The sequence below is a fragment of the Salmo salar genome, chromosome ssa09 (genome assembly GCF_905237065.1).
Source record: "Salmo salar chromosome ssa09, Ssal_v3.1, whole genome shotgun sequence".
In the NCBI taxonomy this organism is placed as follows: Eukaryota; Metazoa; Chordata; class Actinopteri; order Salmoniformes; family Salmonidae; genus Salmo; species Salmo salar.
This window is the reverse complement of record NC_059450.1, coordinates 38,442,951-38,454,425: the sequence shown is the minus strand read 5'-3', so window position 1 is coordinate 38,454,425 and position 11,475 is coordinate 38,442,951. Positions and strand designations below refer to the sequence as shown.

At 40.9% G+C, this 11,475-nt stretch overlaps 1 protein-coding gene across 1 annotated transcript; it reads right to left on the bottom strand.

Moving 5' to 3' along the window:
* Nucleotides 1-8,496: 8,496 nt before the first annotated feature.
* Nucleotides 8,497-10,812, bottom strand: LOC106611305 (homeobox protein Nkx-2.8). Its single transcript, XM_014211351.2, has 2 exons — nucleotides 10,063-10,812; nucleotides 8,497-9,551 (listed from the first exon to the last, which is right to left on the bottom strand). The coding sequence occupies exons 1-2, from the start codon at nucleotides 10,205-10,207 to the stop codon at nucleotides 8,995-8,997; spliced, it is 702 nt and encodes a 233-aa protein (XP_014066826.1). The 5' UTR covers nucleotides 10,208-10,812; the 3' UTR covers nucleotides 8,497-8,994.
* Between the last annotated feature and the right edge of the window lie 663 nt (nucleotides 10,813-11,475).

Here is an 11,475-nt window from a genome sequence, read left to right as displayed (position 1 = left end):
TATAATAATTATGAAATTATATGAACAAGTATCCTACTTTACTCTATACAACAATAACATTACTAATAGTAAAAATACGGTTATCACTATTACTAATATATTAGCTACTTTTACTATAGGCTAATAACGTCATTATCATTACTGTAACGTTTTTTAGTTGTTATCATAATCTCCTATAGGCTTTTCAACCTGAATTGGTAGACAGTCAGTCAGGGCATGCATTGCCTATAGATTTACCCGTTGACCCAGCTTAAGCCTGCATGCTGGGGAAATTCATTGGTTAGGATAAATATGAAATATGTTATGATATGATATAATGTTGGATGGATGTACACTTTGTAGGTGCACATTTCAGAGTGCAAAGGAAATCTGATATTGCTATTTAGGCCTACCTTGTAAATACAAGGAAATGACAGATGTGGGAAGTTTGATATTGCAGTCATCGTCTCGGTGTTTTGTCCTTTTATTTGACTAGGCAAGTCAATTAAGAACACATTCTACCCCGGACAAACGCTCCCCTAACCCGGACGACGCTGGGCCATTTGTGCACCGCCCTATGGGACTCCCGATCACGGCCGGTTGTGATACAGCCCGGGATCGAACCCAGGACTGTAGTGACGCCTTAGACGGCTGCGCCACGCAAAACCTTACTGCAGTGAAGTCTGGAGTTAAATCTCCGTCATTATAAAACGACAACAAAATGTTAATTGATGTAATGACGAACAGAACAGATCGATTAATGCAGGAAAACAGTCCAGTCCCTTGTTGATTAGAACGCAAGCCTATATATGTTGGATATCGTGGTCCAGAACATGCATTGGATTTAAGAAAGACAGCAAGACAGCGTCTTCTGGTGGCGATGATGCAAAATAGGCCTATGTATTGAATTAATGATTCTCATGTCAACTTTAGACAGTTTAGTCTAGTTTTTAATCACAATTTTGAAAAACATGGTCGCATCTATTTCAAAGTTTGTATTTTCTTTTTGCCTTGCATTGAGCCATCACGCGTACTGTTGAATGGAAATAATAAAATATCACAATATAGGAAACAAGGGTGAATTATTTTGATTCTCCCTCTTGGTTTGCTTACTGCAAACTCTGAGGAGAATCGTGCATAATACCACTTTTGCTCACAAATCGCTCATTGATATCAGTGCCTAAAAACCAAATTAAACACACACATATCAAGTGAGGATTCTACCCAAAGTGCACCACAGCAATTGGTTACATAACTAATCTACAGGTATACCATGCATTCTTCAAATTCATCCCAATATCAACATCTCCTCAATGGCACTGTAGGCCACAACATCCATTGTCATAGCGTGTCAATCTAATATCCCGTAGGTACTCTCAATAAATAATGTATCGTAGACAGGTGAGCGCACTTTACAGTGATACTTCAGCTGCTCCACGTAGGAGGCCTACATGCAATTACGCTAAATTAGCATCATAACGCGTTTCCTCTGGGATATATGCCCTCACTAATTGCTGAATTCCAAAAGCATTTCTTAATTATCTAAATCAGGACCTCTTTTCTGTTCTGGAACACGGCTATTATGGTCAATTAACGTTAATTAGTCCAAATGCTTGCGCTAATTCCTCTGGAATAATGAGCAGACTTTGAAGTGGGGCGTGGAGGGGGCACCAAACCTTTGTTCCTGTTTCACATTGTTGTTTTGGAACTGATCGTTCATGGGGTGTCATACTACTGAAAACAATATCAAGAAGGGAAATAGCATATAGGCCTATAGACCTACATATCAGGATTGCCGATCATTGACAACCTTTACATGCACACCAATATCCCGTTATTATTCGGGATACTCAAGTATTCTGTTTTTAAGTTGACGCATATAAACATCATATCCCATTTACAATAACCCGAAAAAGCTTGTATCCCGGTTATGAGAAACCCGATAAAATGCCTGGGATATGCTGATGTAAGATGGGATACTGTGGCATGTAAACATCTTATCCCTTTTATTGTTGTTTTTGCGGTGTGCGCAGGCTCAGTTTCACACATCATGGGTGTTGTGTGATGATGATTTCATCTGATTGTCAAGCAAATCACTTCAAAAAAGTGTCTACCTGTGCAGTTTCATCCACCATAATAATTCAGACTACTATAATGTACTACTGGCGACTTTCACCCCTAAATTAGACAAGTTTCTGCTTATAATTTCCGACATTTGGTAGGCCATATTGTAGTTTCCGACATTCGGTAGGCCATATTGTAGTTTCCGACATTCGGTAGGCCATATTGTAGTTTCTGACATTTGGTAGGCCATATTGTAGTTTCCGACATTCGGTAGGCCATATTGTAGTTTCCGACATTCGGTAGCCCATATTGTAGTTTCCGACATTCGGTAGCCCATATTGTAGTTTCCGACATTCGGTAGGCCATATTGTAGTTTCCGACATTCGGTAGCCCATATTGTAGTTTCCGACATTCGGTAGCCCATATTGTAGTTTCCGACATTCGGTAGGCCATATTGTAGTTTCCGACATTCGGTAGCCCATATTGTAGTTTCCGACATTCGGTAGCCCATATTGTAGTTTCCGACATTCGGTAGGCCATATTGTAGTTTCCGACATTCGGTAGGCCATATTGTAGTTTCCGACATTTGGTAGGCCATATTGTAGTTTCCGACATTCGGTAGGCCATATTGTAGTTTCCGACATTCGGTAGGCCATATTGTAGTTTCCGACATTTGGTAGGCCATATTGTAGTTTCCGACATTTGGTAGGCCATTTGTTTGTCAACTGTAGTTTGTTACATGTGGCTTCTCTCCTGTCATAACTTGTTGCCTTGTTGCCCAGAAGACTAAATATAGGGCTCACCAGAATTTTTTTATTTTTTTATTTAACTCATTGTAAATAAGAATTTGTTCTTAACTGACTTGCCCAGTTAAATAAAGGTTAAATAAATATGTCTCTGTTCCAGAGACAAAATTAACATTTGTTGTATATTTTCACTGCAAGAAATGCATAGCCTAATTCTGCAGGAGTAAATATGACATTAAGATATATGTGAGAGGTTATAGAAACAGTCATACCTCGGGGAAGTAGCAGCACTCTGAAAAATCGTAATAAAACAATTATATACAGTGTCTTCGGAAAGCATTCAGACCCCTTGACTTTTTCCACATTTTGTTACCTTACAGCCTTATTCTAAAATGGATGAAATAAAAAAAATCCTCAGCAATCTACGCACAATACCACAACATTTTTTTTTGCCAATTTATTACTAATAAAAAATTGAAATACCTTTTTTGGTACCCTTCCCCCAGATCTGTGCCTCTACACAATCCTGTTTCGGAGTTCCATGGACAATTCCTTCGACCTCATGGCTTGGTTTTTTTCTCTGACATGCACTGTCAACTGTGGAACATTGTATTGACAGGGGTGTGCCTTTCCAAATTATATCCAATCAATTAAATTCACCACAGGTGGACTCCAATCAGGTTGTAGAAACATCTCAAGGATGATGGAGTCCACCTGTGGTAAATTCAATTGATTGGATTTAATTTGGAAAGGCACACACCTGTCAATATAACGTCCCACAGTTGACAGTGCATGTCAGAGTAAAAACCAAGCCATGAGGTCGAAGGAATTGTCCGTAGAGCTTCGAGACAGGATTGTGTTAAGGCACAGATATTCGGAAGGGTACCAAAAAAGGCTGCAGCATTGAAGGTCCCTAAGAGTACAGTGGCCTCCATCATTCTTAAATGGAAGAAGTTTGGAATCACCAAGACTCTTCCAAGAGCTGGCTGCCCGGCCAAACTGAGCAATCGGGGGAGAAGGGCCTTGGTCAGGGAGGGGACCAGGAACCCGATGGTCACTCTGACAGAGCTCTAGAGTTCATCTGTGGAGGTAGGAGAACCTTCCAGAAGTACAACCATCTCTGCAGCACTCCACCAATCAGGCCTTTATGGTAGAGTAGCCAGAAGGAAGCCACTCCTCAGTAAAAGGCATACGACAGCCCTCTTGGAGTTTGCCAAAAGGCAGCTAAAGACTCTCAGACCATGAAAAATAAGATTCTCTGGTCTGAAGAAACCAAGATTGAACACTTTGGCCTGAATGCCAAGTGTCACGTCTGGAGGAAACCTGGCACTATTCCTACTGTGAAGCATGGTGGTGGCAGCATCATGCTGTGGGGATGTTTTTCAGTGGCAGGGACTGGGACACTACTCAGGATCGAGGGAAAGATGAACGGAGCAAAGTATGGAGAGATCCTTGATGGAAACCTGATCCAGAGCGCTCAGGACCTCAGACTGGGGTGAAGGTTCACCTTCCAAAAGGACAACGACCCTAAACACGCAGTCAAGACAACGCAGGAGTGGCTTCGGGACAAGTCTCTGAATTTACTTGAGTGGCCCACCCAGAGCCCGGACTTGAACCTAATCGAACATCTCTGGAGAGACCTGAAAATCGCTGTGCAGGAACCCTCCCCATCCAACCTGACAGAGCTTGAGAGAATCTGCAGAGAGGAATGGGAGAAACTCCCCAAATACAGATGTGCCAATTTTGTAGCATCATACCCAAGAAGACTTAAGCCTGTAAATCGCTCCCAAAGGTGCTTCAACAAAGTACTGAGTAAAGAGTCTGAATACTTATGTAAATGTGATGTTTCAGTTTTTTATTTTTAACAAATTTGCTAACCTTTAAAAAAACTGGTTTTTGCTTTGTCATTATGGGGTATTGTGTGTAGATTTATGAGGAAAAAACTATTTAATACATTTTAGAATAAGGCTATAAGGTAACAAAATGTGGAAAAAGTCAAGGGGTCTGAATACTTTACGAATGCACTGAATATATATTTTATTTTTATATAGTGAGGAAGAAAAATGCGTCACAAAAGGCCCTTTATTATTTCTGTATTAGCAGTCCAATATAACCTTCTGTAGGGCGGGCTACAGAAGGATATATCTGCGGAAAAGGCGGGCTACAGAAGGATATATCTGCGGAAAAGGCGGGCTACAGAAGGACATATCTGCGGAAAAGGCGGGCTACAGAAGGATATATCTGCGGAAAAGGCGGGCTACAGAAGGATATATCTGCGGGAAAAGGCGGGCTACAGAAGGATATATCTGCGGGAAAAGGCGGGCTACTGAATGATATATCTGCGGGAAAAGGCGGGCTACAGAATTATATATCTGCAAAAAAATCTGCAGCACCCCCACCCGGAAACATCTTCCCGCGGCTATGCCTACAGTCAGTGTCCATATTTCAGTTACTATTCCATTTAACCCATACTTAAATTAGGAAAATATGATGTTTATTCAAGGATACAGGGATACTAATGAGCGGGATACCAAAGGTGTGTGTAAACAGTTTATCCCGAGTAAGACCTTAGGCGGGATATTTACATGCGCACGGTAAACGTGGTAATTTAGGAGGATCCAATAGCGAAACGCTTCCCCCGCTAGAGCGTCTGCTAAATGACTAAAACGTAAATGTAAATGCTCAACCTAATCAACCTTTCCTTTTTCCATTTTCCAAACAATTGTAATCTGCTTTCACAGTACACATCAGTGAAGTCTACAGAGTGAATAATATGTTTTTTCAAAAGGTTTCTAGCATCAGCCTTTACACACATAATACCATATTCTTAAATGAGTGATGACGCTCCACATACATGTGATGAAGGAGAACGTCAGCTGGATGGAGAAATCTATATCAGGTGTTATCCTGCCATCTAGCGGTGGTATAGCCGTCCCACATCGACAATGTTAACGCTGTCCGGGTTCCTTGGGACATCCGTACCTTAAATCCTAACCCTAACCTTAACCCATACCCTTAACCATAACATTAACCCTGACCATAACCCTAACCTTAACCATTTTAAATGTCAACGTCAAAGGGGCAACGTCAGAGTTGGGACGTCCCAAGGATCCCGGATAGAAAGACCCATCAACAAGCCTCCAGTTGTAGTCATACCGTCAGAACAAGTGACTGTGGTACCACCAATGGCTTGAATGGTTGCATGCATTTCAGTGGGCAACGTATCTCCAGATCAGTTCACCCCTTCAAGATGGGGTCCTTGATGCGAGTAAAGACATGCTACACCAAAGCCCAGACCAAGAGCCTTTGGCAACCTCTGGGCACTAGCGGTTCGCCCCTGTGACAACAATTTTGTACCCCCTTGTGGACCCCCTAAATGTGGAGTATGAAATAATTTTTACATAACAACTTTTTGCTATCGTTCTTTTTTTTTACATCCGTCTAATGTAACTGGCCCCTCTAACAGTACAACTGGCCTCAGCTTGGTCCCCCCCCCCCAGTTGAAATGGTCTAGAACCGCCACTGCCTCTGGGGCTCCCGCATGAACTCGACGAAGGGTCATAAAATGGCAATCCTCATCCCTAATCGAATGTTAGTGTTACATTCTTGTCCTCTTAGATTGTTTTAAATAATATCATGTTTATTTCATGAACATTCTAATAGTTACATTTTGAGAATGTCAAGTGTCTTATGTGCGGCATGTAATTCGAACCCTGCATGTCCACACTAAAACACCTGACTCAGTAAACCCATCATCAAGACATCGGTTAGATGCATTCTATTTACTACCACTTTAGCTTGGCATCCCTGACTTTCTCCTCTGATTGCCTCTGTTGGGTGAGAGTTGCGTTCCAGTGTCATATGATCCTTATGACCCTCAAATGATCTCTGATGAAAGACACGGGGCTTCCCAAATAAAACACTAGAATCTTCGGAATAAGAAGCATTACTAAGATTAGAAGCTTGGGAGCTGTTGTGCAACACACGTAGGTGCAGAAACTTAGGCCTGTAATTTCTCGCACAAAATTTTGCAGATTTGTTTCTCCATAGAGAAACATTGTACAAATGTAGTTTAAATAAGAGCCAAGAAGAGCCAATGTTTTGTCAATGTTTTTATATTTTGAACTAACTTGTATTAAAAAATTGACAGTCTAGTCAAGAGGGGAAGAAGACAAGGACAGATAGATGTATGGGGAATATGTAACCAAGCATCCTATTCAAAGAAGTCGTTCTTCTACCCAATTCTAAAAACCAATGGCAACCTCATCCTAAATGCCAGTCTTTGTCATGCTTAAAACCCGCCATGTTCTAAAACACCATTGTGCGGTTAAACCTCATAAATTTGTCGCGGGCACTGATTAAACATCACGAGAATTGAAACACTAAGGATTTTGTCTAGGTCCCTTTTGGAAGACAGACAATGGTCCATTCAGCTGGAGACAACCACACAAAAAGAGTGTTTAAGGGGAGATGTATCGCGCGGAGGGGTTCGGCCAGTCCCCCCCATATGTGATGCAAGGTGGCCCGAGCGCCTGGGACAATAGACCTGGTGACAGGGACGATGCGCTACTGGGGCGGAGGACGAGAAAACAACATCATGGGGTCGTGAAAGTGTGAAAAAAGAACCCATGTTACCACAGAATAACGCATCTTCCATTCCAGTCAACCCCTCAGACATATTTCACTTCCATCAATGGAATAAGAAAATAGGGAGGGAGAATGAAGTGAAGTGTTTCATCCCTGACAAGGGTTCGGGACCTTTGACTACTTACAAATATAGATTCTAGAGTCAAGAAATTGAAATCTGATATTTCAGTGTAATGGTCCAATCCTAAAAGCATGAGATTTCTCCTCCCAAAATTATATTTTTATGGAGCAATGAAATTGTGCATCTAACTCTTAATTCCCATTGAGAAGGACCAATTAAAGTGACCATAATAATTTCATATTTATGTGAATGTCTACCAACCAATAACCAATTATGAAATAAAAGTGCAATGCCTTGAAAAAGTCTACTATATAAGTTGTTCGTATTATTACTGACACATGTTCTTTAAATACGCCCATCGCCATCCAGTCTAGACCTAGACCTTCTTCGGTTTAATTGTCTATTATTTTCTAATAACTTACATATAACATTACAAAAACGGTTTGCAAACTTCGTTATAAACTATTGTTGCAGAGTTATGGATGTGATCAATTTATGCTTCACGTTGCTTGCACGTTTGTAGGCTAGACCAAAACAACTTTCAGTTTTAGCGTTTTGTTTCAAGAGAGAGCGAGAGAGTCCTATGACTCGAACTAGAGGGAGATGAGCTAAATAGTCGAATGTTTACCAAGTATTGTTATACTCAGTGACGTCCAGTCTTTAGACAGTGATTGTGTTTTCTCAGCTTTAGGGTTTCGGGACTTTTTACATGATAAATGCTCACATTTCTTGGTGTTTGTTTCTTATTCCAATAGGTACCTCTAAGATAAGACTTTCTCTTATTTTTACTAAAATAATAAAAAAATAACATGCACTGGAAAGATGCAGGTATGTTTTAGCTATAATCCTAAATAGTGGCAGGCCTATATCAATCTTATCGGATGGTGGACCTCTCATACCCAAAATAGTTTTATTAGAATACATTTCATTGCATGAGGACATTGAAAATACTTGACAATACGTGCAAAAATTTATAAAATAAACTATTTATTCGTAATTCTATAAAACACAAAACATGTTATCAAACAACACAACGATTTTGTTCAATAGCATTTTCAGACAACAGTGAAAAACGGAATATTTAAATCAATGAAATCCTTTACTTTGCGAGTATATTTGATAAATATCATTGTGTAGATTTGAAAGTCATACAAATAACCGAACATTGAAAATACTGATAAAATATAGTCTACACACAAATCATGCTTGCACACACCACATTATCGAATTGGAGGGGACGAATCTAGGAGTAGAATGTCCATAGGCCTACCATCAGATTACAAGAAACTAATAACGACTTTAATCTTTCGAGAATATCACTCAATTCATTTAATAAAATACCAAAAATAAAATATGTGCAAAATACTTCTCATAAAAAAATACTACTGTACTTATTAGTACACTTGTAAGTACCTCGAAAAATAAGGGAATTCAGAAAACATTTAAAGTGGTTGTAAGTGTTCCTCTACGCATAGTCCTCTACTTAATATTTTATAGTCACTTAAAAGCAGTGAATTGAGCTGAGTCGTTCAGAAAGTCTCTCCAAGCAAAGGTGTGTCTGGATGCTGCCGGGCTGGCAAAGTGCTGGTATTGTTGAGGTAGAGCGAACGGCGACGGATGCTGGAAAGACTGGTACCCAAAACTGAAGGGTGTACCCAGGCGTGTGGTCGGTCCAAGACAGCCTCCATTCTCCGTGTCAATGAAACAAGTCTGATACGGCTTTCCATCCCGAACTAGGATGGGTACCACTACTCTGCGCAACATAGGCGGTTGGTTTATGTCTTGTGACACTCCGTCCGCTCGTGACCTCTTCATTTTGTACCGGTGGTTCTGGAACCAGATCTTAATCTGCGTCGGCGTCAGGCGGAGGAGATGGGCGATCTGCTCGCGCTCTGGTGCTAACAGATAGCGCTGCTGACGGAAACGCCTCTCGAGCTCGAAGGTCTGGGCCTTGGAGAAGAGCACGCGGCACTTCTTCCCGGCCTCTGAGTACAGAGAAGACTCATCTGACTTGGTAGAGTCTGGGGCAGTCTCCAGGCTGCTCTCATCTGAAGCTGAGGAATTACAAATGTTATTACACTGATCAAGACACCATATAAACAACTCACGATACACAATATCAGCAAAAATACCAGAATATAGAGATGTTTCAATAATAGAAGGATTTAATAGATTTGAATTAGACTTCACGTCTCCTTATAAAATGTATCCAATAATTACACAAGGCTTAGTTAATTGGATACCAATTGGATTTCATAAAACAGCTATGTTGGAAATCGCAGTAATGGATTATATGAAATTGTGTCAATTGAGGCAAGACCCATATTTACATTTTTACATTTTAGTCATTTAGCAAAAGCTCTTATCCACAGCGAGTTACAGTTAGTGAATTCGTCTTATTAAGATAGCTAGGTGGGACAACCACATATCACAGTCATATTAAGTACATTTTTCCTCAATAAAATAGCTATCAGCAAAGTCAGAGCTAGTATGTGTTATGTGTTTATATGGATCATATGAAGTGGTTATATGTTTCTATGCTCAGGTGTCAACCAGGGGACTTACAGAGGCAAGGGGTCCGGTCGCTGTCCATCCAGGAGGTGTAAGGGGAGCTGGAGTTACCCGGGGAGGGCTGCACTGTCTCTGGGTCATTTTCAGGCAAATCCAGGATGCTCCTCACGGAAAAACTGAACTTTGCCGCACCAGCCATTGCTTCCGGAAAAAACGGAATCCTTGTGCGTGAAAACTATCCAAAGGAGAGAGACCGTTGATATAGGAGTAAAATCGATGTATCAAAAAATGGCTAAGCGTGCGCTGTCAGAGTCACAGACGACCTAGAATATCGTCTGTGTGTGGACACGAGGTAGTGCAGTGTTTGTATAAACAGTACTTCACCCCCTTATATATCCTCCTCCAGGATGCTAAGTATCTGAATGATTCGAGTGCCGTTATCCAATGATGGTAGGTGTGAACCCGCACAGAAGAATAACACCGTTGCCTCAACAATGGCGGAAGGAAACACTCGTCATCATTACAGATTCGTCCCGTATCGTTAAAAGTGGTGACCAGATAATGGTGATTGTTGCAGCTGAATCACATCTTGGGTGGCAAGTGACAACAGAGCCCAGCCCCGTCACTCCCCCCCGTCGAAATAACATGTCCAATATTTGCATACAAAGTGAGCAATTAGTGTGAGATGTCCCTGAGTTGGTTTAAGTAATTTATTTATGGGTGTGCAGCCCATAGTCATTACATGTATTTTGAAAAGACTTGAACAATCATGTTGTAAATAACGTCCCTGAAATAAAAATACATGACAATAAAAATAAAAATCCTCTAAAGGACATTTTGTTTAGATTGTCTTCATCTTCAAATAATGCAATATTAGGTTATTTGTCTTTAACTTCCGCTATCAATCTCATCCTAATTTCCCGAGGAAAAATACGTTTTTCTGTATACACATAGAGCACCACTCTAAAATGGAGAGATGACAATTACCCATTTCTAATGACAAGACAGAGTCGTATTATGGCCATTTATCTTGTGACAGACGTGCATTCTAAGAGGCTAGCCATAAGGACAGTCTGAAATAAACTGAGACAAATGTATTAGTATTTTAGTATTAGTGTTATTGTAGAGATGACACTTGAATCACAGGAGTGCTTTTGATTCCAAGATATGGCACGCCCTTCTTGGATGGTTCAAACGCTATATCACTAAAGCGGAACAGGTTTCCTTCACCCCCAGTCAAAACACGTGTTTTCTAAAGGGATATAACTAGGAAGTAATGAGGGAGCTGATGAAGGTGATCAATAATCACCAGAAGACGCATTCATATTCTGGGGGCATCTGTAAGGGGTGCTGTAAGGGGTGCTGTAAGGGGTGCTGTAAGGAGTGCTGTAAGGGGGGCTGTAAGGGGGGCTGTAAGGGGTAAGGGGTGCTGTAAGGGGTGCTGTAAGGGTGCTGTAAGGAGTGCTG

Coding starts and splice junctions, on each gene's coding strand:
- LOC106611305 (XM_014211351.2), bottom strand. CDS start 10,207: ATGGCTGGTGCGGCAAAGTTCAGTTTTTCCGTGAGGAGCATCCTGGAT. Junction 9,552..10,062: donor CGACCGGACCCCTTGCCTCT/GTAAGTCCCCTG, acceptor GTAATTCCTCAG/CTTCAGATGAGAGCAGCCTG.